Genomic DNA, 25,655 nt, shown 5'->3' on the forward strand with positions numbered 1-25,655 from the left:
CGATCTTAGCCCTAAGATCACCTTAAGTGCATAAGTACAGTACTTAAGGTGATCTTAGCCCTAAGATCAACGTAAGTGCATAGGGTAGCTATGCGCCTACGGTAATCTTAGGGCTAAGATCGCTTCGTGGAATGGGGCCCAGGTCAGTAAATCATTGGGTGCCCCAACCTATTGGAGGAAAATACCAACGTAATTAGAAAGACCGAAACTAAAACAAAAGCGGAAGGAACAAGGGTTATTCAACAATTACGTAACTCAAAATGGGCTGTATCCCGCTGCACCCCCTCTAAAATATGTTTGTAAGTTTGTTTATAGCCATTTGAATTACGCTGCTGGGCAATTCCACGCTAAAGTGTGAAAAAATCAAATCATGTTATTCCATATATATTAAGATTGTTTTTAATGTAAAAATGTCTGGAGAATCCAAATCTGATAAATAAAATATTGTAAAATAAATGGATGTGTTTGACTTGGTATAATATCCGCCCGGTCCCCTCCATTATTATTTTTAGTTAGGGGTTAGGGGTTAGGGTTTAGGGTTTAGGGTTAGGGGTTGGGGTTGGGGTTAAGGTTAGGGTTAGGGAGGGGGGGACCGGGCGGATATTTTTCCCATAAAATATGTTTGTAAGTTTGTTTATAGCCATTTGAATTACGCTGCTACATTATGACATGGTACGTCCGTATGTCTGCACGTCCTTTGAAGTTTGATCCGTCCATACACTTTTCGTTTCTGGAGCATATCTTTTTTATCAATTCATATGGGATCACCAAACCTTGAATACATGTACAACTTAGGACAGCATTGTGTTGCGTTACATAACTAGGTCACCATGACCTACTTTTGATGGGCATATCATAATCACGTGCCTCATAGGTAATCTTGTTTTGTTATTACTTGCTGCTTTGAAGGTGATAAATAAAGTGTATATAGGCCCATAGGAACCACTTGAGGACGAAACTTTCCTTCTTCTCCCCCCCCCCCCCCCCACCATAGGGCAGGATTTAACTCGGTCAGTTGAGTAGGATTGCACTGCGTCAGTAGATACTTTCTACTGATCAGATATTTTCTTGTTCCAACCAGTGCACAACAACTGTTCAATTTCTGTGGTACGTGTTTTCCTGTCTGTGGGAAAGTGCATATAAAAAGGATCCCTTGCTGCATCAGGAAAAATGTAGCGGGTTTCCTCTAATGACTACGTGTCAGAATTACCAAAAGTCTGACATCCAATAACCGATGATTAATTAATAAATATGCTCTAGTGGTGTCATTAAACAAAACAAGCTTCAAACTATGTTAAAAACCAATAAAAATCTGGTTTGCACCCCCCCCCCCGGAACTAGAGATTGTGCCATCCCCCAACACCTCTCCAGATATTTTTCCAAGAAAAGAAGAAAATGTTTTAAATAACGACGCACTCAACACATTTTATTTAAGCTTATATGGTGTCAGACATATGGTTAAGGACCACATAGATATTGAGAGAGGAAACCTGCTGTCGCCACTTCATGGGCTACTCTTTTCGATTAGCAGCAATGGATCTTTTATATACACCATCCCACAGACAGGATAGTACATATCACAACCTTTATTACACCAGTTGTGGAGCACTGGTTGGAACGAGAAATAACCCAATGGGTCCACCGACTGGGATCGATCCTAGACCGACCGTGCATCAAGCGAGCGCTGTACCACTGGACTACGTCCCACCCTTGTTCCTAGAGCCCCAGGCGTATGTGCAGGATGTGGGTTTTCAAGGTCAAACCCACCCCCCCACCCCACCCCCAAAGCTCAATCAATTAATTTTTTTCAGAGGGAGTATGTCTCATTTTCAGAGAGAGCATGTCTCGATTTCCCTATACTCTTTGCTTGCCACAGTCTAAACCCCCCCCCCACTGCTAAAATTCCTGCAAACACACCTAGCTGGGACCTGATATAAAGACAGTCGGGCTCTGCCTGTTGTGCAATCCTTTTGACTTTTTTTCTGATCTATAAAATATTTCAAAACAAATAATGACAGTCAAACAGACGGCTAACCATGTAGATGTCTATATGTAATATATATATATATATATATATATATATATATATATATATATATATACTTGCAGCATCAGTGACAATGCACAGAAACTCAAAATGCTGAGGATTTTATCCAGTAGAAATGGGACAGACTCTTGAAATGCTGAATCATTATTAACAGACCCTGTGACAGTTGTTTAGCTTGAGATCACGTCATACAGAGGACAGTGTTGGAGATGCAGTCACAAAGAAGCCCAGGTGCACATGCACTTGAACCAGTAGCTGACAGTGGTGAGTTGTGTGAATAGAATTAAAGGGGAACTAAACCCAAATATGAGCCTTAAATAATTATGTGTTACAAAGATGTATACCCGGACATGGTTTCTGCCAGAGGGTAAAATGGGTATGGCGCCATACCCAAATGTTTTGCAGATTTTTCTTTTTTTAAGTTAACATTTTGACAAAATTAATTACTCCTATCATTAGGCCTACTGTATTATTTTCTTAACCCTAACTCTAAACTTTACCCATTTTCTTTCTGGGGAGGTCCCCCATACCCCCTGTTGACTGTGGTTGCATTAAATTATATAGTGCCATACCCAAAAATGTCCTTTTGGCAGAAACACTGGCTGACCACCAACACTTACTGACACTTTCAGAAATGAAAACCTCATAATTTTAGAGTTAATAAGAAAACAGTGATTATTCCTGCTAACTGGGGGCAGCCATTTTCTTTTGTTTTTGTTGCCTCCAGTACTCTAGCTTGAGGCGAAGTGACGTCACCTCCCAACCGATTCCTGTGTGCACAGTGTAAACAAATGCAGTAATTTTACGAAAAGATGCTTCGCTTTCATCAACCTGACTCAGGGCTTCTAAACATTTTATAAAATCCACTAGCCATGGGATCAGTGATTTAAAACATTTACTAGCCACGATTAAAAATTCACTAGCCTTACTTTACTTTAAGTTACTACAATTTTACTAAATAATAGTAATAATCAGATATGTCACCAAAAGAGTAAGATAGGCCTACAGCTTAAAAACACTATGATTGGGGTGTTGGGGTGGGGACAGGATATTCATATTTACAAAATAGACTTAACTGCAGCACTAGCTGTCGGGCATGGCAATAGTAGTTATTTACTGGCCCAACATTGAATATCACTATCCATGGGAGTGGGGCTACCATAATCTAGAAGCTCTGCTAGCCGTGGGGCATGGCAATAGTAGTTATTTACTAGCCCAACACTGAATATCACTAGCCATGGGAGTGGGGCTACCATAATCTAGAAGCCCTGCTGACTTGTAGAACAACATAGATGACTAGATAGTATAATAAACTATTTAACTAAATATATTTCAATTTGCATTAATAGAATGAAATAGGGTTATAATAGTATTTAGTATTATATAAGACCACTACACCTTCTTCTCTCTCACTAACCACTAACAACTAACCCACTGTCCAGATAGACAGCCCAGATAGCTGAGGTGTGTGCCCAGGACAGCATGCTTGAACCTTAATTGGCTATAAGCATGAAAATAAGTTGAAATGAAAATATGGGATAGGGTATGATCACAAACTTTAAAAAAACCCAGAAGAAAGAAGTTAGTGGTTAATGGTTAGTGAGAGAGAAGATGGGGTAGTGGTCTTACACCTACCCACGGAGTCATTAAAACTCGCTCTTAGTGGGAGCCGGTACTGGGCTGTGAACCCTGTATCTACCAACCGTATATGTTTGATAGCTTAACCATGACACCACCGAGGCCGGTTTAGAATGCAACGTGACTTGAAACTTCCACATAACGTATATCATTTACCTCCCTTTGTAGATGGTGCGTCGTTGCCGTGTGTTCCAACAGGACAGGCAGGGATGCCATGTGTTCCAACAGGACAGGCTGGGATGCCATGTGTTCCAACTGGACAGGCTGGGATGCCATTTGTGACGGGTAATCAGAACGTACATGTGGGTGACGTCACTCACAAACACTACCACAGTAAGTGAAGAAATTCATTGTTTTCAGACCTTCAAAGTTAAATGAGAAATGAATTTTTTTGGGTGAGTTTATCGATGTCACAAATGATATAAACTTGTGTAGCGTAGCATAGGGAATCATTCTATACTAAATTTGTAAATGTTATACCATACATTGCTGTGTTCTAACAGACTTTTCAAGTATCTAAATGCCATCATAAGAAGAGAGGGACCTTCAAAGTTAAATAAGAAATGAAATTGTTTTGGTGACTTTATCGATGTCACAAATTATATAAACTTGTGTAGTGTTGTATTTTTATACTAAATTTGTTAATGTTGTACATCAATAAATTCACCTAAAAAAATAGAAACCATTTTTTAAAATTAAAAAGAACTATTGGAGTTTGAAATATGCCTAAATCGGTTTATGTCTTTTTTTATGACCCATTTTATATAATGATGTCCATGTTTTGAAAGTCCAAATGATATACTGTCAACACTTTCAAATAGCATAGACTTCATTTAGTGGTCTTCCTGGCTTTTTGCACGAAAAATATCACTTTTTCTACAGGATATCATGGAATTTCACTATTTTGCTAGCAGTTTTAGTGAACAATTTATAAGTGGGTCATGACTTCACCATATTTAATACCAAAATATGGGTCTATATCGATATTGTTGAAAAGGGATGGACAGTTGTTTTCCGAACCATCCTGTTATGTCTGCACACACCAGGTGTGGACAACAGGAAACTTGTTCCGTCGAGTCCTATCAATAGGCTCATGAATATCAACCAAAATGAAAACTGTTCCACAGATGCCTACCTTATACATGTAAGTAGCATGCTTTCTTATGTACCAGAAAAAAGGCTTCAGGTGGCTAAAAATAGAGTGCAAATGAAATTGTAGGTAAAAATATTGCATTGACTGAATAAGAGCTACTTCTTGTTCCAGCCAGTGCACCACGACTGGTATATCAAAGACTGTGGTATGTGCTATCCTGTCTGTGGGGTGGTGCATATAAAAGATCCCTTGCTACTAATGGAAAAAAGTAGTGGGTTTCCTCTTTATGATTGTCAAAATTATCATATGTTTGACGTAGCCGATGATTAATAAATCAATGTGCTCTAGTGGTGTCGTTAAACAAAAATAAATAAACTTTGATCGAATAAATATACTGAATTACCCCAAGACAGAAATAGCAGTAAAAAAATAAAATTCTATATCGCATAAAATTATGGGGGGGAAAGGCCCAACACCTTCGTGTGAGAAATGTTACAAAATGCAAATTCAGTGAATGATCACTGACTCATTCAATATACAGACTTTCGTTTTTGAAAAACCCAGGAGTGCTAAAAATCGCACTCCTCAAAATGCTTACGAAGGGGGTGGAAATCACACTCCTCAAAATGCAGAGGAGGGAAAAATCAGACTCCTCAAAATAATCAGAATTAGAAGCAAGAGACTGAGAGGAATTGCACCCATGAACATGATTAAGTTTGAGAAGTAATAGTTTTTAAATTAAACATCTTAAGGGTTAATGTTTTGTGTTTTCAAAAGAAATATCCTAATTTAACTAATATGATGGTTGTTCTCAAAGATGGAATTAATGGGTCATTGCAGTCTTACATGAAAAACAGAAACACCATGAACACATTTATTGATTTCTTATGTATTGTATACATATCATGTTGCATTACAATTCTGAATCATGATGATCTGTTGACCATTTATGAATAAGGAATTGAAACTGATTTGTTTGTGCTCATTCTGTTTTATTTAAACAAGTACAATAATTTTAGTTTTCATTGCAGAATGATATGATTTCTCCATGGACACAAACCTGTGAACTTAGTGTAAAAGTATAACAACCACATGGCACAGGGTTATCACATTTATCATGATATCATAATACACATGTTATGTACCTGCAAATTCTCTATTTTAAAAAAATAATAATGTCATAACAGATAATGTCAACATCTATTGTTTTCTACCCAAATATATCTTACTACAATTTTTATAAATATATATTTTTACAAACAGGATTAACTTTGATTATCGGTGTACTGTAGTTTACACGTCATTTATTATACTACTTACTAACTCAAATCATAGCAACCCATTAAAAACCCCCAACCCAAAACAAACAAACAAAACCAACCTAATGTAAATTTAATTTTAAAATATACATGCTTTACACTCGTTACATTCAAATTACTGAGTTGAAATTAAATCGGTGTAGGTTTGTTTCAGGTGCCCATCAACCGTTACAAGTTCAAGGCTTAATCCCCCCCCCCCCCCCCAATTAATAATTTTTTAATGTAGGTACTTTGTTAAATTTATCTATATCATGATATTGTGAACTTAATTTATTTTTGTTTTGAACAAGTCTTGCAATTTATGTGATATTTTAGAAATTAAATAAATAATATACTTTTAAAGTTTTGCAAATGTAAATTGTGACATGCAACCTTTAAAGGACTGGTTACCATTTTGCATGTTATGCGGGCACTGTATTACTATTAGTGTTAGACTTTGGGTTCCAATGTAAACAAGAAAATAGCGGAAAAACAGTGTTTACTTTATAACTTGTGGTACATCGCCTGCTTGATGCGCGGTCGGTCTGGGATCGATCCCCGTCAGTGGACCAGTTGGGCTATTTCTTGTTCCAGCAAGTGCACCACGACTGGTATATCAAATGCTGTGGTTTGTGCTATCCTGTCTGTGGGAAGGTGCATATAAAAGATACCTTGCTACTAATGGAAAAATTTAGCAGGTTTCCTCTCTAAGACTATATGTTGAAATTACGAAATGTTTGACATCCAATAGCCGATAATTAATAAATCAATGTGCTCTAGTGGTATCGTTAAACAAAACATTTTTTTTTCATAGGAATTTATTCAAGGGCCATATAACTGTCAAATTGTGTCGGCAGTTTCTATCATCATTATTAGGCATTTACTTGTTATTATCTGTACTAAAAAGTTGTATATATAATTACATAATTATGTGATATAATTACAAACGTTCTGATGTTGAATCATAATTTAATTATTATTGTCTTGAAAGTATCAGCAATGGAAATATTAATGTTTGAAATTATTAGCAATGGAAGTATTAATGTTTGAAATTAGCAGCAATGGAAATATTAATGTTTGAAAGTGTCAGCAATAGAAGTATTAATTTTTGAAAGTATCAGCAATGGAAGTATTAATGTTTGAAAGTATCAGCAATGGAAGGTTTAATTTTTGAAATTATTAGCAATGGAAATATTAATGTTTGAAAGTATCAGCAATGGAAGTATTAATGTTTGAAAGTATCAGGAATGGAAGTATTAATGTTTGAAATTATTAGCAATGGAAGTATTAATGTTTGAAAGTATCAGGAATGGAAGGTTTAATTTTTCAAATTATTAGCAATGGAAATATTAATGTTTGAAAGTATCAGCAATGGAAGTATTAATTTTTGAAATTATTAGAAATGGAAGTATTAATGTTTGAAAGTATCAGCAATGGAAGTATTAATGTTTGAAAGTATCAGCAATGGAAGTATTAATGTTTGAAAGTATCAGCAATGGAAGGTTTAATTTTTGAATTTATTAGCAATGGAAATATTAATGTTTGAAAGTATCAGCAATGATGTGACACCCAATAGCCGATATGTATTTTTGTGCTGGGGTGTTGTTAAACATTCATTCATTCATTTGTTCATTCATTCATTGTATCAGCAATGGAAGTATTAATTTTTGAAATTATTAGCAATGGAAGTATTAATTTTTGAAAGCATCAGCAATGGAAGTATTAATTTTTGAAATTATTAGCAATGGAAGTATTAATGTTTGAAAGTATCAGGAATGGAAGTATTAATGTTTGAAATTATTAGCAATGGAAGTATTAATGTTTGAAAGTATCAGCAATGGAAGTACTAATGTTTGAAAGTATCAGCAATGGAAGGTTTAATTTTTGAAATTATTAGCAATGGAAATATTAATGTCTGAAAGTATTAGCAATGGCAGTATTAATTTTTGAAATTATTAGCAATGGAAGTATTAATTTTTTTAATTATTAGCAATGGAAGTATTAATGTTTGAAAGTATCAGCAATGGAAGTATTAATGTTTGAAAGTATCAGCAATGGAAGGTTTAATTTTTGAAATTGTTAGCAATGGAAATATTAATGTTTGAAAGTATCAGCAATGATGTGACAGCCAATAGCCGATATGTATTTTTGTGCTGGGGTGTCGTTAAACATTCATTCATTCATTCATTCATTGTATCAGCAATGGAAGTCTTAATTTTTGAAATTATTAGCAATGGAAGTATTAATGTTTGAAAGTATCAGGAATGGAAGTATCAATGTTTGAAAGTATCAGCAATGGAAGGTTTAATTTTTGAAATTATTAGGAATGGAAATATTATTGTTTGAAAGTATCAGCAATGGAAGTATTAATTTTTGAAATTATTAGCAATGGAAGTATTAATGTTTGAAAGTATCAGGAATGGAAGTATTAATGTTTGAAATTATTAGCAATGGAAATATTAATGTTTGAAAGTGTCAGCAATGGAAGTATTCAATTTTGAAAGTATCAGCAATGGCAGGTTTAATTTTTTTAATTATTAGCAAAGGAAGTATTAGTGTTTGAAAAATATCAGCAATGGAAGTATTCATGTTTGAAAGTATCAGCAATGGAAGTATCAATGTTTGAAAGTGTCAGCAATGGAAGTATTAATGTTTGAAAGTATCAGCAATGGAAGTGTTAATTTTTGAAAGTATCAGCAATGGAAGTGTTAATTTTTGAAAGTATCAGCAATGGAAGTATTAATGTTTGAAAGTATCAGGAATGGAAGGTTTAATTTTTGAAATTATTAGCAATGGAAATATTAATGTTTGAAAGTATCAGCAATGATGTGACAGCCAATAGCCGATATGTATTTTTGTGCTGGGGTGTCGTTAAACATTCATTCATTCATTTATTCATTGTATCAGCAATGGAAGTATTAATTTTTGAAATTATTAGCAATGAAAGTATTAATGTTTGAAAGTATCAGGAATGGAAGTATTAATGTTTGAAATTATTAGCAATGGAAATATTAATGTTTGAAAGTGTCAGCAATGGAAGTATTCAATTTTGAAAGTATCAGCAATGGAAGGTTTAATTTTTTTAATTATTAGCAAAGGAAGTATTAGTGTTTGAAAAGTATCAGCAATGGAAGTATTCATGTTTGAAAGTATCAGCAATGGAAGTATCAATGTTTGAAAGTGTCAGCAATAGAAGTATTAATGTTTGAAAGTATCAGCAATGGAAGTGTTAATTTTTGAAAGTATCAGCAATGGAAGTATTAATGCTTGAAAGTATCGGCAATGGAAGTATTAATGCTTGAAAGTATCAGCAATGGAAGTATCAATGTTTGAAAGTGTCAGCAATGGAAGTATGAATGTTTGAAAGTATCAGCAATGGAAGTGTTAATTTTTGAAAGTATAGGCAATGGAAGTGTTAATTTTTGAAAGTATCAGCAATGGAAGTATTAATGTTTGAAAGTATCAGCAATGGAAGGTTTAATTTTTGAAATTATTAGGAATGGAAATATTATTGTTTGAAAGTATCAGCAATGGAAGTATTCAATTTTGAAAGTATCAGCAATGGAAGGTTTAATTTGTTTAATTATTAGCAAAGGAAGTATTAGTGTTTGAAAAGTATCAGCATTGGAAGTATTCATGTTTGAAAGTATCAGCAATGGAAGTATCAATGTTTGAAAGTATCAGCAATGGAAGTGTTAATGTTTGAAAGTATCAGCAATGGAAGTGTTAATTTTTGAAAGTATCAGCAGTGGAAGTGTTAATTTTTGAAAGTATCAGCAATGGAAGTATTAATGCTTGAAAGTATCAGCAATGGAAGTATTAATGCTTGAAAGTATCAGCAATGGAAGTGTTAATGTTTGAAAGTGTCAGCAATGGAAGTATTATTTTTTGAAAGTAGCAGCAATGGAAGTATTAATTTTTGAAAGCACCAGCAATGGAAGTCTTAATTTTTGAAATTATTAGCAATGGAAGTATTAATGTTTGAAAGTATCAGCAATGGAAGGTTTAATTTTTGAAATTATTAGGAATGGAAATATTATTGTTTGAAAGTATCAACAATGGAAGTTTTATTTTTTGAAATTATTAGCAATGGAAGTATTAATGTTTGAAAGTATCAGGAATGGAAGTATTAATGTTTGAAATTATTAGCAATGGAAATATTAATGTTTGAAAGTGTCAGCAATGGAAGTATTCAATTTTGAAAGTATCAGCAATGGAAGGTTTAATTTTTTTAATTATTAGCAAAGGAAGTATTAGTGTTTGAAAAGTATCAGCATTGGAAGTATTCATGTTTGAAAGTATCAGCAATGGAAGTATCAATGTTTGAAAGTATCAGCAATGGAAGTGTTAATGTTTGAAAGTATCAGCAATGGAAGTGTTAATTTTTGAAAGTATCAGCAGTGGAAGTGTTAATTTTTGAAAGTATCAGCAATGGAAGTATTAATGCTTGAAAGTATCAGCAATGGAAGTATTAATGCTTGAAAGTATCAGCAATGGAAGTGTTAATGTTTGAAAGTGTCAGCAATGGAAGTATTATTTTTTGAAAGTAGCAGCAATGGAAGTATTAATTTTTGAAAGCACCAGCAATGGAAGTCTTAATTTTTGAAATTATTAGCAATGGAAGTATTAATGTTTGAAAGTATCAGGAATGGAAGTATTAATGTTTGAAATTATTAGCAATGGAAGTATTAATGTTTGAAAGTATCAGTAATGGAAGTATTAATGTTTGAAAGTATCAGCAATGGAAGGTTTAATTTTTGAAATTATTAGGAATAGAAATATTATTGTTTGAAAGTATCAGCAATGGAAGTATTAATTTTTGAAATTATTAGCAATGGAAGTATTAATGTTTGAAAATATCAGGAATGGAAGTATTAATGTTTGAAATTATTAGCAATGGAAATATTAATGTTTGAAAGTGTCAGCAATGGAAGTATTCAATTTTGAAAGTATCAGCAATGGAAGGTTTAATTTTTTTAATTATTAGCAAAGGAAGTATTAGTGTTTGAAAAGTATCAGCATTGGAAGTATTCATGTTTGAAAGTATCAGCAATGGAAGTATCAATGTTTGAAAGTGTCAGCAATGGAAGTATTAATGTTTGAAAGTATCAGCAATGGAAGTATTCATGTTTGAAAGTATCAGCAATGGAAGTATCAATGTTTGAAAGTGTCAGCAATGGAAGTATTAATGTTTGAAAGTATCAGCAATGGAAGTGTTAATTTTTGAAAGTACCAGCAATGGAAGTGTTAATTTTTGAAAGTATCAGCAATGGAAGTATTAATGTTTGAAAGTATCAGGAATGGAAGGTTTAATTTTTGAAATTATTAGCAATGGAAATATTAATGTTTGAAAGTATCAGCAATGATGTGACAGCCAATAGCCGATATGTATTTTTGTGCTGGGGTGTCGTTAAACATTCATTCATTCATTCATTCATTGTATCAGCAATGGAAGTATTAATTTTTGAAATTATTAGCAATGAAAGTATTAATGTTTGAAAGTATCAGGAATGGAAGTATTAATGTTTGAAATTATTAGCAATGGAAATATTAATGTTTGAAAGTGTCAGCAATGGAAGTATTCAATTTTGAAAGTATCAGCAATGGAAGGTTTAATTTTTTTAATTATTAGCAAAGGAAGTATTAGTGTTTGAAAAGTATCAGCAATGGAAGTATTCATGTTTGAAAGTATCAGCAATGGAAGTATCAATGTTTGAAAGTGTCAGCAATAGAAGTATTAATGTTTGAAAGTATCAGCAATGGAAGTGTTAATTTTTGAAAGTATCAGCAATGGAAGTATTAATGCTTGAAAGTATCGGCAATGGAAGTATTAATGCTTGAAAGTATCAGCAATGGAAGTATCAATGTTTGAAAGTGTCAGCAATGGAAGTATGAATGTTTGAAAGTATCAGCAATGGAAGTGTTAATTTTTGAAAGTATAGGCAATGGAAGTGTTAATTTTTGAAAGTATCAGCAATGGAAGTATTAATGTTTGAAAGTATCAGCAATGGAAGGTTTAATTTTTGAAATTATTAGGAATGGAAATATTATTGTTTGAAAGTATCAGCAATGGAAGTTTTATTTTTTGAAATTATTAGCAATGGAAGTATTAATGTTTGAAAGTATCAGGAATGGAAGTATTAATGTTTGAAATTATTAGCAATGGAAATATTAATGTTTGAAAGTGTCAGCAATGGAAGTATTCAATTTTGAAAGTATCAGCAATGGAAGGTTTAATTTTTTTAATTATTAGCAAAGGAAGTATTAGTGTTTGAAAAGTATCAGCATTGGAAGTATTCATGTTTGAAAGTATCAGCAATGGAAGTATCAATGTTTGAAAGTATCAGCAATGGAAGTGTTAATGTTTGAAAGTATCAGCAATGGAAGTGTTAATTTTTGAAAGTATCAGCAGTGGAAGTGTTAATTTTTGAAAGTATCAGCAATGGAAGTATTAATGCTTGAAAGTATCAGCAATGGAAGTATTAATGCTTGAAAGTATCAGCAATGGAAGTGTTAATGTTTGAAAGTGTCAGCAATGGAAGTATTATTTTTTGAAAGTAGCAGCAATGGAAGTATTAATTTTTGAAAGCACCAGCAATGGAAGTCTTAATTTTTGAAATTATTAGCAATGGAAGTATTAATGTTTGAAAGTATCAGGAATGGAAGTATTAATGTTTGAAATTATTAGCAATGGAAGTATTAATGTTTGAAAGTATCAGCAATGGAAGTATTAATGTTTGAAAGTATCAGCAATGGAAGGTTTAATTTTTGAAATTATTAGGAATAGAAATATTATTGTTTGAAAGTATCAGCAATGGAAGTATTAATTTTTGAAATTATTAGCAATGGAAGTATTAATGTTTGAAAGTATCAGGAATGGAAGTATTAATGTTTGAAATTATTAGCAATGGAAATATTAATGTTTGAAAGTGTCAGCAATGGAAGTATTCAATTTTGAAAGTATCAGCAATGGAAGGTTTAATTTTTTTAATTATTAGCAAAGGAAGTATTAGTGTTTGAAAAGTATCAGCATTGGAAGTATTCATGTTTGAAAGTATCAGCAATGGAAGTATCAATGTTTGAAAGTGTCAGCAATGGAAGTATTAATGTTTGAAAGTATCAGCAATGGAAGTGTTAATTTTTGAAAGTATCAGCAATGGAAGTGTTAATTTTTGAAAGTATCAGCAATGGAAGTATTAATGCTTGAAAGTATCAACAATGGAAGTATTAATGCTTGAAAGTATCAGCAATGGAAGTGTTAATGTTTGAAAGTGTCAGCAATGGAAGTATTATTTTTTGAAAGTAGCAGCAATGGAAGGTTTAATTTTTGAAATTATTAGCAATGGAAGGTTTAATTTTTGAAATTATTAGCAATGGAAGTATTAATGTTTGAAAGTATCAGGAATGGAAGTATTAATGTTTGAAATTATTAGCAATGGAAGTATTAATGTTTGAAAGTATCAGCAATGGGAGTATTAATGTTTGAAAGCATCAGCAATGGAAGTATTAATGTTTGAAAGTATGAGCAATGGAAGTATTAATGTTTGAAAGTATCAGCAGTGGAAGTATTAATGTTTGAAAGTATCAGCAATGAAAATATTAATTTTTTAAATTCTATTTCAGAAACAGGAGATGATAGATCATCTAAGATGATAGGTAAGGTTTTTTGTTTTTTTAAATTATCTATCCATATTAACACTTAAAGGAATAACTTAGAAAAAGTTATTTTCAAATGTTTATTTTGTGTGGTTGTAAGTCATAAAGATGGACAGAAGGTGCATAAGCATTGAAAGTGGGGGTACATGAGGTGGTGGGGTGTGTGGGGTGTGTGGGGTGGGGGTCCTGCATGTTAAAAGATAAAAACTGCACCCTACACTTAGAAATCAAATTAATATAGAGTTGTCCCCCCTGTTTCTGTCACCTTTTGATGTTTAAGATGTTTCATTTCAACTTATTTTTGTGCTTCTATCCAATTAAGGTTCAAGCAAGCTGTCCTGGGCACACACCTCAGCTATCTGCATGTCCAGGACAGTGGGTTAGTGGTTAGTGAGAGAGAAGAGGGTGTAGTGGCCTTTCACCTACCCATTGAGTCCTTAAGAACTCGCTCTGGGTTGGAGCCGGTACCGGGCTGCGAACCCTGTACCTACCAACCTGTAGTCTGATGGCTTAACCACTGCGCCACTGAGGCCAGTGTTTAGGATGTGTGCGCATTTATTGTAAGTTATTAAATATACCTTGTTGTTGAGCAGTGTGCAATATATCAGCACTTTGGACTGTTTTTGTAGCATTCGATCCAGTTTGACAGTTCGACAGTCTACTGCTATGAAACTGGTGATATGTAATGAATAACATGTTTTAAGAGACCTGCACTTTCAGTGAATAAGCAGGGAGATGAACTGTTGTTACTTGATATTAGGGCAAGTCATGTCAGCACTTTGACTTGCCCGTGCAATTTGTGAGTAGGCCAAATTGTTTTTGGGTGTTTTAAAAAAAAGAAAAAAGTATTATACTTGGCATAGGAGATCAGTTTCAATGGGCATACATACACAACTCGGTTCAAAAGTATATCATTGTTTATAAAGATGTTATGACAGGCAGCAAGGGATCTTTTATTTGCGCTTCCCACAGGCAGGATAGCACAAACCATGGCCTTTGTTGAACCAGTTATGGATCACTGGTCGGTGGAAGTGGTTTACACTTACCCATTGAGCCTTGCGGAGCACTCACTCAGGGTTTGGTGTCAGTATCTGGATTAAAAATCCCATGCCTCGACTGGGATCTGAACCCAGTACCTACCAGCCTGTAGACCGATGGCCTAACCACGACACCACCGAGGCCTGTCAAGAACAGTAAAGTCTGTTAATGTTGCATCAGCCAGAAATATGATCAAAGTTAACAGTTTCGATCAGCAGGTGAAACATTTAGTCAGTTAGATTACAGTGAGATCGTTTCAAAACATAACTGTTCGGTGTTTTATCAAAACATATACATGTTTATATGTTTGCTTGTTGTGCTTATTTATAAAAATGCTTATAAACAATTTAAGGTAAATTACAAAATGGATTCATTGACAATCAGTGTTGACAGACAGGGATGTAAGAGCTATGCAGAAATGCGCTTTTGGGCCATTCCATGGTAATTATTTAAGCCAGGACGTGACATTCTGACTCTTATGATCTCCTTCACTGAAAATCCTTTTAAAATGGAAATGCAGTTTTATCATTTATAGACTTATTACATATAGTAGTATAAGCATATCAGGCCTAATTCTGTTTTTGTAAAAAAAAAAATACTTATAAAGTGAAAAGTAAAATGTGCCAGGACGTGACAAAAATGGACATCACTTTTTTAACACTGCAGTAAATTTCAAAACTCTGCTCTCCTGATAGAATGTTTGCTTATTGAAATACACTGTTTAACACAATATCCAGTCCATTTCTAAATGCCGTATCGCAATTTACTAAAAAATATTCTTTATGATGTAACATTTACTTTTTAAAATTTGTAGTACGAGCCAGGACGTGACGAGCCAGGACGTGACTTTTTGTCCAGTTCACTTATACAACTAATAAATGATACAACTAATAAATGATATGTATATCAAATACTACTAATGAAACACTGTTAGTTTATGAAATCAATGATATTTACTTGTTTTAAGTGTTTTTATCATCAAAATAAGTGCATAAAATCCTAATTAATTGAACTGTCGTTGTGCAAAAAAAGTTCTCGTACAATATTCATATATAATATACTTTTATAACAAGTGACCATACTGTCAACAACACTGTTTATCCTGATGTTGCTAAGTCTGGTGATTTTTGTCTTACCTTTACAATACATGTACAAACTAAAAAGATGAAGAATAGATATAACTTTTTCATTTTGCATTTAGCTCAACATTGATTGTACAAATGTAGCTACATTTCTCATAAATGACAGGTCCTGCATCAGTACTGCTTCATTTATAGTTCTATCTATGAATGTTCACCTCAATGCACAACAAAATTTGTTTTTCAACTTTATTATTTTAAAATTTTAATTTAATTTTTTGAAGTTTAATTTTTTTTCTAATGTTTTAAAAACATTTTCAACATGCATTGAGATAGATCTATGTACTATCAATAATACTGAATAAGTTTATGATAGGCCAGACATTTAATTCTGTAGAATTTTTGTTTGCAATTTACCATATATTTTAGAATTAATATATTATTATATTTTGCCTTTTGTTGGTATTTTTATGATCATCTGATTCAATTGGAATTCAAAATATGAACCTCAATCAGTACAGAAATTATAGTTTTTGGACAGTTTCTTCTTTCTGTTCATCATTATCTGATAGGCCAAACTATCAACAATGTATATTAATATAAACTGTTTATGGTTGACAATATCAAAAATCTCAATGACACAATTGATTTGAATTCCCCCAACCCAAGTTTTATGACCAACATGTATCTTTACCAATTACATCCTTCACTGGAGAAATGTTGGTTTATATATTCTAATTCATGTTTGAATACCTGTATCTGCCAAGGAATAAACTTTAGATTTTAGCAGCACATTGTATTTGAACAAATCTTTGACACAATATTTATTGTACACCAGTTTGGATTTCACAAAATGGAACATTTGCTATAAATACAAATATTCTTTAAATTGGTGGATTATCAATAATTCATTGTTTGGTCAAAACATAGAAGCATAGAATTAATTGATATAGTATCTTTGTATCTACATGAATCCATGTTAAATATTCGAACATGCTCCCTCGAACATCCAGTTTTTCCGTTTCCGATTCTTGATGGTGAGAGCAAAAATATTGAAAATAAAAGTAATTTCTTTTAGGTACATGTGCATTATCTAGTCAGTTTTGTTAGTTTCTCTATATAGAGAGATTTAATACATTTTTAATCTTTACTCAGTTTAACTTGCCATCTTGAATGTCACGTCCTGGCTCAATGTCACGTCCTGGCTCAAACTTTGAGGTGGTTATTTTAATCATTTAATACAACCAGTCATCATTATGCCTTTTATTTATACTTGGAACATTGAGAAGGAGGAGAATTAAAAGGCATTTTTATTTCTGAAAAATAGTTTTTAAATAAAACTAACTTTTATATGTCAAATCAGCCAGGACGTGACATTAAATATTTAGAAAAATAATTTAAGATACTAATTCTGATATGAAAGAAGGCAAAGTAGTATTTTTATATGCAGTATATTTTAGATATGATGTCCTGATACCTAATTTTTAAATTTTACATAACAGTAATGAAATATTACCAAAAATCAAATGTCACGTCCTGGCTTACAAAAAATATTTTTTCAAATAAAACCATCATTAAAACCATTAAAACAAAAGTAAATTGGTGATAAAAGTATATTTGTATGTGCTTAAGGGTGTTAACTTTAGGCTAAAATAAAAAGCTAGTTTAACAGATCATTTTGAAATTTCCACACCCATGGACCAAATACCATGGAATGGCCCTTTTCCATTTCGTCTGTAAAAAACCTCAATAACATGATGTTCAATACTGTTGACTGCACAAGGTTCATTTGCATGTTTTCACGGTTTTAAGTTTATGATGTGTGCTTTTTGTGATTTGTTAGCATTGAATGCAATTTTTGGCAGTTCGAGGGGTTGCAAAATTTTTCCTTCAGGGGCCCTTGAGTGGCCTCTGACCTCAGCTGCAGTAAGCTTTTTTTTGTTCCAGCCTCTCTCGCATCTCAGGACAGATAACATTTTTGGAACATGAATACATATACAGTCAACGCCACTTGTTTGCATATTGGTTTACTGGATAATATGCAAATAAGCGGGTTTAACTGTATATAGAAATTTTTTATGTCTTATTAGTTGGCTTCAAGTAATAAAATCGGCCTCGGCGTTCCGAATACTTTTTATTGTAATAGACTTGTTGGCCCCCAAATTTCCTAAGAAAACATGTATTAGTTTGGTTGCATATTATACATACCGGAAAACCAGTTAATTGAATTATTATCAAAGCTAACATTTTGGTTGTTTTACAGATATTACATTTAGGACATATTCCTGTAAAAAATGCGCCATATGAGTGACTCACGATAAGGTTTAGACTTGCCAAATGTTGTTTTCACTCTCCTGGGGCAACCATAAAATGAATACCCTGCCATAAGTCTGGGGTGTCAATGACAGCATTTTTGTGCTTTTGGATAAAAGTTACTGCTTTTGGTAAAGATCCTCAAAAACCAGCCTCGGTGGTGTTGTGGTTAAGACATCAAACAAAAGGCTGGTAGGTACTGAGTTCGCAGCTCGGTACCGGCTCCCACCCAGAGCGAGTTTTAATGACTCAATGGGTAAGACCATAACCGCTAACCCACTGTCCTGGACAGACAGCCCATCTAGCTGAAATGTGTGCCCAGGACAGCGTGCACGAACCTTAACTGGATATAAGCACGAAAATAAGTTGAAATGAAATGAAATGATTGATTAAAAATGTAAACACCAAAATGTATACACAATTTTGTACATTTGGAATAGTCTTCATACAGAAAAATAACCTTTCAGTCATGTTTATTTACTTTAAGAGTCACTTTAAAATACCCCCATAGACACTGATGTAGGGAGGTTCAAAATGGCATCGGTTGGCCATTTACCAACAATATTTAAAATTAAAATTGCTGTGGATGACAAATTCTTAAGTTCAGATCCTGGATTTGAAGTAAAAGTTACAATTAGTAAAATAATTACAAAAATGGCAGACAACTCAGAACATTGTTTATAATGATGTATTTTCAGATACGACATCACAACAGTTGCAGAACTTGGAGACAGATGCTTACGTTAAAACAAGAGCATTTGAAGCAGCAAAGAAACGACTTCTTGATCTTGGCATTGTGGTGTTGATAGGAAGTTCTGGATCAGGAAAGTCGTCTCTTGGTCTCAACCTCCTGAAGTGTATTGGAGATCTGGACAAGAGACAACCAATGCAGCTAACACATCATACCCAGTTTGAAGATATTCCAGTACCAAAAGACATGGCCAGAATCAAAGCAAAGGATACACTGGTTGTGATGATTGATGACATGTTTGGAAGAAGCAATCTTGTCACTGATTTCCAGCGATCCTGGGAACTGAAGTTTCAGAAAATGTGGGATCTCACCGATTCTGGTTTGGTTAAATTCATAATTACATTTAGAACACACATATTTTATGATTGTAGAAACAATTTAAAGGAATTTCCTGTTTTCAAAAAGTGTCACCAGGTTGATCTTCATGGTCCTGATTATTGCCTAACCATTGACGAAAAACGAAATATCCTGAATACACATCTAAGTCAAAAGCAGATGACCATGAAAGAAGAAGATAAAGAGATGGCAGTATCTGAAACATTTACTGCATTAGGCTTTCCCCAGTGCTGTAATTTCTACGTAAAGAATCCAGAAGCGCGGAAGAGAGGAGTGAGATATTTCAAAAAGCCAATAGAATACCTTACAGAAGAGTTTGAGAAAATGAGGTCAGACCAAGGAGAGGAAAACCAGCTCCAGTATCTCGTTCTGCTGTTGGTTATGTTTAAGCAGGGAACCCTAAAGAAGAACGATCTCTGGCAATCATTTGAGGAAGATGTGGAAACCACCAATCTAATAAAGAAGCTGAAAGATGTGGCTTGTTCAATTAAAGGAGAGGTGACACGTCGTCAGATAAAACAAACAGTCGACTCTCTGTGCGGTGTGTATCTCTCATATTCTGACGAATGCAAAGAGTATTCATTTATTCACCAGTCCGTGTTTGACACGCTGTTTCTGCAGTTTTCGTCAGAGTATTTTAAAGAAAGTATAATGGTTTGCCCTGTATCGATGTTGGTTGAGTATGTTGTTACATCAGAAGCATTGACTGATGGTGCTGTTACCCTGGTGGTGGAAAGTGATAAGTATGCAGTGCTTGCTCAACGATTTACAGACTTGTTGATGTCAGACAAGGCTAGAGATGTACTTCTGCATCCATCATTCAAAGATGAACATTTTGTAGAATTTCTGACCTCAGAATTCTGGAATTCTCTAGTTTTGAGTAACATTCTGTCAATCAATCTTGTTGAACAGTATGAAAAAATAGTGAAATTCATAGAAGAGAGTCTTTTAAACAGATGTTGGGATGTTGCTGATAAAGTGAATCTCCATTACTTGAACTTTCGATTAGATAGTGCTGTGTCCATCATAATGTTAACTTCGTCAACGACAGCAAGTGTGGCTGTCGTTAATAACCTGCAATTGGTGTCCAAGTACTTTGCTGCCAAACTTGTTGAATTCCATTCCACCATCCCTGCACCTCATCTACAGGAGGCTCTGAGTGCCGCAGTCCTGATGGGGAATACTGAGGTAGCTGACATTTTATTGCAGTGTACTGAACCAACAATTGATTCATTTATTGCTGCTGCAGGGTCAAAAACTGATAACGTTGCAATATTTGAAGAACTTCTGAAACACAATAAACAGTTGACCTTGCCTGTGGATTACTTGGGACAATTACTTTTTCTAGCAATGGAGGTAGGAAATGGAAAGATATGTAGTCTGTTGATTGATAAAATCGGTGGGATGGAGAGAAGTGATGAGATTCTTGATCAGGCTGTTAAACGACTTCTGCTCGGGATCCATGATCATACGTTTCAGAATGTTTTGGCAAATGGAGCTGTAGCGCATTTATTTAGACAGTTATCCAGATATTCGAAAGTATGCACATCTGATACTGCCATTGTTTTGGCAGCAGGATGCAGCCATGCAGTAATTTTAAAAGAAATTATTGACCTTAAGCCAAACGTACTGAATGGAATGACTCATGTTGAATCACTCTTGCATAATGTTGCCAAAAGTGGATGCCTGGAATCTTTGCTTATCTTTATAAATCAGGGCTGTGACGTCAATTCTGTCAATGCAACGGGGAAGACGCCTCTACACATAGCAGCGCAATTTGGAAAGTTGGAACTAGTAAAAGCACTGGTTAAACATGGAGCTGAACTGAATGCGGTAGATTATAGTTTAAATATCCCACTTCATTTTGCCATTCTGTTTGACTCTTTTTTAAATTTAAGTTGTGTGCTAGAAACTTATGCAAAAATACCTACGAAAGCGGGCATTCCACCTGTCTTTGCTCTACAATACAAGGCAGTAGAACATTTACAGGAAATTGTTAGGAAGTGCGCAGAAGGAAACCAAAGAAATAGAAGTGTGAATAATCCAGATCAAATGGCTGCATTCGGTATTATAAATGTCTTGTTAAAAATAGAATCACAGAGAAATGTACGAAATAGAAATGGAAATACTCCATTTGAGTTTGCAATACCATGGAGATTAAGCTTTTTAAGTTATGGTGTTGCAGAATGCTCTTTTAAAGTAACTGGAGCTGGAAAAGGTCCACTTTACTTTACTGAAAAAAATGCATCACTGGAAATTGTTAGATATTTGGTAGGAAAAGGAGCTCATGTAAACCAACGGAATGCAACTGGAAACACACCACTCCATTTTGCTTCACTTTGGCCATTGGATTACCTTTATCAGGAAAGAGAAGATGTGAAAGTAAAAAGTCAACATCGAGATGTTTCACTTCGCTCTGTAGCAAGATGCAGGTCATCAGAAGTTGTTAGCTGCCTGGTACAAGGAGATGCACAAGTAAATGTACAAAACGAAAGAGGAAACACGCCACTTCACTCTGCTGCACTGTACAGTTTTGCTAAAATTATAACTTTTCTTATTGAAAAGAAAGCACAAGCAAATCTGGTTGACAAAAATGGGTTGACGCCGCTTCACTTTGCTGCATATGGCAGGTCATCAGAAATTATCAATGATCTCATAGGAGGTGGAGCAGACGTAAATGTAAAAGACAAAGATGGGAACTCACCTCTTCACATTGCTGCACATTTTACATCAGTGGAGAATGTAGGTTGTCTTGTGCAAAGACGAGCACAGATTGACATGAAAAATGAAGATGGCAACACTCCACTTCATTTAGCTGCAAAACAAATGTCTTTAAACATTGTAAGTTATCTTGTAGAAAAAGGTGCACTGGTTAACCTACAAAATCAAAATGGAGAAACTCCACTTTTCTTTGCTGCAGAACAAAAGTGTTTGGAAATTGTGAGCTACCTTATAGGACATGGTGCACAGGTAAATATACAAAATCAAAATGGGAAAACTCCGCTTCACTTTTCTGCAGAAAGATACCTTGTGAAAAAAGAAGCACAATTGGATCACCCCACTACTTGTGAGACTACTGAAACGATCCTGGTTGAAAAACATGGGTCAATGAAAATAACAAGATGCCTAGTAGAAAAAGGAGCTGATGTAAATGTACAAACAGAAAACGGGAACACTCCGCTTCACTTGACTGCAAAACAGATGTTTTTGGAAGGTGTAAGTTATCTTATTGCAAAGGGAGCAAAAGTAAATGCACAAAATGAAGATGGAGAAACTCCACTTCACATTGCTGTGCAACAGATGTTTTGGGAAGGTGTATGCGATCTTGTAGAAAAGGGTTCACAGGTAGACATACAAGATAAAAATGGACAAACTCCCCTTCACATTGCTGCAGAAAATACACCTCTGCAGATAATGAGATACCTTGTAGAAAAAGGATCGTACATAAATTGTGAAGACCGCCAAGGGTACACACCATTGGGTCATGCCTGTTTGTCTGGTGAGACTGAAAATGTGCAGTTTTTGCTAGACGAATGTGCAGATCCTAATTATGGAAATATCCCAGCAATGCATGTAGCTGCAGGACTTCACAATACAGACATGCTTCAGGTTCTTCTGGACGAAGGTGGGGATATAAACTCTCTCTCTAACTCTGGCTCTACTCCACTTCATATAGCAGTGAGGTGGGATTTACAGACTGTGCTGTCTGTGTCTACATATAATTCATATTTTAATTACCGGACGGAATATGATTTGTTATTTTGTGAGAATTATTGTGATATCTTGAGTGAATCGGACAGTTTTAAATCATTTATTGTCAATTTTGGAGAGGAATCGGAAACGGAAGAAGATCTATTGAATTTTTTGCTTCAGAACGGTTGTGACTTAAATGTCAGAAACAGTTCAGGGCAGACAGCTTTGCACGTGTGTGTTTTGTGGGACCAGCTTGGGAACCTGAAGAATCTACTACAACGAGGAGCTGATGTGTCGGTAGTGGACGATGGAGGTAACTCTGTGCTGCACTATGCAGTGGGCAGACAGCAGGTTGAGGCTGTCGAGATGCTAGTGGAATCAGGTGCTGTGGACATGAAAAACAATGATGGACTTTCAGCCTCTGATTTGGCTTTTAGTCAAGTGCAGCTGATGGATGATGAGGACAGGATGACCAAGTGCTGCCAGATAATTTCTCACTTATCTTAGCTCAGTCAAAACACTAGTAGAATCAACTGCTGTTGACAGTAACAGGCTGGTAGCTACAGGGTTCGCAGCCAGATACTGGCTCCAACCCAGAGCGAGTTCTTAAGGCTCAATCGGTAGGTGTAAGTAAGGCCACTACACCCTCTTCTCTCTCACTAACCACTAACCAACTAACAACTAACCCACTGTCCTAGACAGACAGCTCAGATAGGTGAAGTGTGTGCCAAGGAGAGCATGCCTGAAACTTGATTGGATATAAGCATGAAGATAAGTTGAAATGAAATGTGGACAGTAAAAACAATGATGGACTTTCAGCATCTGACTTGGCTTTTAGTCAAGTGAAGCTTATGGATGATGAGGACAGGATGACCAAGTGCTGACAGATAATTTCTCTCTTGTCTTAGCTCTGGAGTAGGTTTTAACTCAGTTGAAACACTGGTAGAATCAGGCCTGGTGCTTATAAACCTTATAGAGTCTTAGACTCGAGACTATTAATAGAGTCTGAGACGTGAACGTCATGGCAACGCCATACAAATTGTATGTGTGTGATGTCATTTGAGATTGAGTCTGGACTCTAAAAGTGTTATAATCACGGGCCCAGGTGCTGTGGACAGTGAATTCAATGCTAGACTTAAGACTCTGATATCTCTTTAAATATCTCAATACTTACAGATGATGAGGATGAATTGACCAAATACTGACAGATAAAGAAAAAAGTGTTTTATTTAACGACGCACTCAACACATTTTATTTACGGTTATATGGCGTCAGACATATGGTTAAGGACCACACAGATTTTGAGAGGAAACCCGCTGTCGCCACTACATGGGCTACTCTTCCGATTGGCAGCAAGGGATCTTTTATTTGCGCTTCCCACAGGCAGGATAGCACAAACCATGGCCTTTGTTGAACCAGTTATGGATCACTGGTCGGTGCAAGTGGTTTACACCTACCCATTGAGCCTTGCGGAGCACTCACTCAGGGTTTGTAGTCGGTATCTGGATTAAAAATCCCATGCCACGACTGGGATCCGAACCCAGTACCTACCAGCCTTTAGACCGATAGCCTGCCACGATGCCACCGAGGCCGATACTGACAGATAATTTCTCTTTTGTCTTAGCTCTTAAGTAGGTTTTAACTCAGTCGAAACATTGATAGATTCAGGCCTGGTGCTTATAAAACTTTTACAGTCCTGTGGATAATGAATTCACTGAGGGATTTACAACCTCTGATATCGCTTTAAATATATCCATGTTTACCAGATGATGAGGACAGAATGACCAAGTGCTGACAGACAATTTCTCTTTTGTCTTAGCTCTGTAGCAGGTTTTAACTCGGTCGAAAGGACGTTAGGCAAAGCAGGGCTTTAGATCTCACTAATTTGGGCACAACAGGGATTGTGTGTTATTTCTCTATTTCAAGAACAGTAATGTTATTACAACTGCTGAAGGGTTGTAGTATTCAGAAATGCATTTCAAATTAATTTATCTGACCAAAGCATACCAATTCAGTGGTTTTTAAAGTGAAAATTCCAAGGTTAGCATGTTTGTACTTAATTTGTCCATGTTTATTTGGGGGTAATTTATCTGATTAAAGCATACCAATTCAGTGGTTGTAAAGTGAAAATTCCAAGTTTAGCATGTTTGTACTTAATTTGCAGAGGATGAGTGAGTAGGAAAGCCAGTGGATGGGTAAGGAGTGCAAAAAGAACCTGTGGCTAGTGACTTAATATATGTCATATTCTGGTGACTGCTTCCACTATCAAGAGGTGGGACATAGCTCAGTGGTATAGCGCTCGCCTGATGTGCGATCTATCTAGGATCGATTTCTGTCGGTCGGCCCATAAATTGAGCTATTTCTCATTCCAGCCAGTGCTCCACAACTGGTGTAACAAAGACCATGGTATGTACTGTGCTGTCTGTGGGATGGTGCATATAAAAGATCCCATGCTGCTAATCGAAAAGAGTAGCCCATGAAGTGGCTACAGCAGGTTTCCTCTCAATGTCTGTGATCCTTAACCATATGTCTGACGCCATATAACCGTAAATAAAATGTGTTGGGTGCATTGTTAAATAAAACATTTCCTTCCTTCCACTATCAAGTGCTTATCCTTAGGAGGGCTGCCATGTTCCCTAGGAGATTTGTAAGAGGATGTTTCATCCTCCCAAAGGACTACCATTTTCTTTAGGAGATCCGTAACAAACTGTTT

General features: G+C 35.0%; 1 protein-coding gene across 1 annotated transcript; it reads left to right on the top strand.

Annotated features, from left to right (window-relative positions):
* The first annotated feature begins 202 nt into the window (after nucleotides 1-202).
* Nucleotides 203-24,208, top strand: LOC121373407. Its single transcript, XM_041500052.1, has 5 exons — nucleotides 203-299; nucleotides 2,110-2,311; nucleotides 3,854-4,018; nucleotides 13,700-13,732; nucleotides 18,861-24,208. Exons 2-5 carry the CDS (start codon nucleotides 2,257-2,259, stop codon nucleotides 23,447-23,449), a joined length of 4,842 nt encoding a protein of 1,613 aa, XP_041355986.1. The 5' UTR covers nucleotides 203-299; nucleotides 2,110-2,256; the 3' UTR covers nucleotides 23,450-24,208.
* Nucleotides 24,209-25,655: the final 1,447 nt, after the last annotated feature.

Source organism: Gigantopelta aegis, chromosome 5, assembly GCF_016097555.1.
Source record: "Gigantopelta aegis isolate Gae_Host chromosome 5, Gae_host_genome, whole genome shotgun sequence".
Classification (NCBI taxonomy): domain Eukaryota; kingdom Metazoa; phylum Mollusca; class Gastropoda; order Neomphalida; family Peltospiridae; genus Gigantopelta; species Gigantopelta aegis.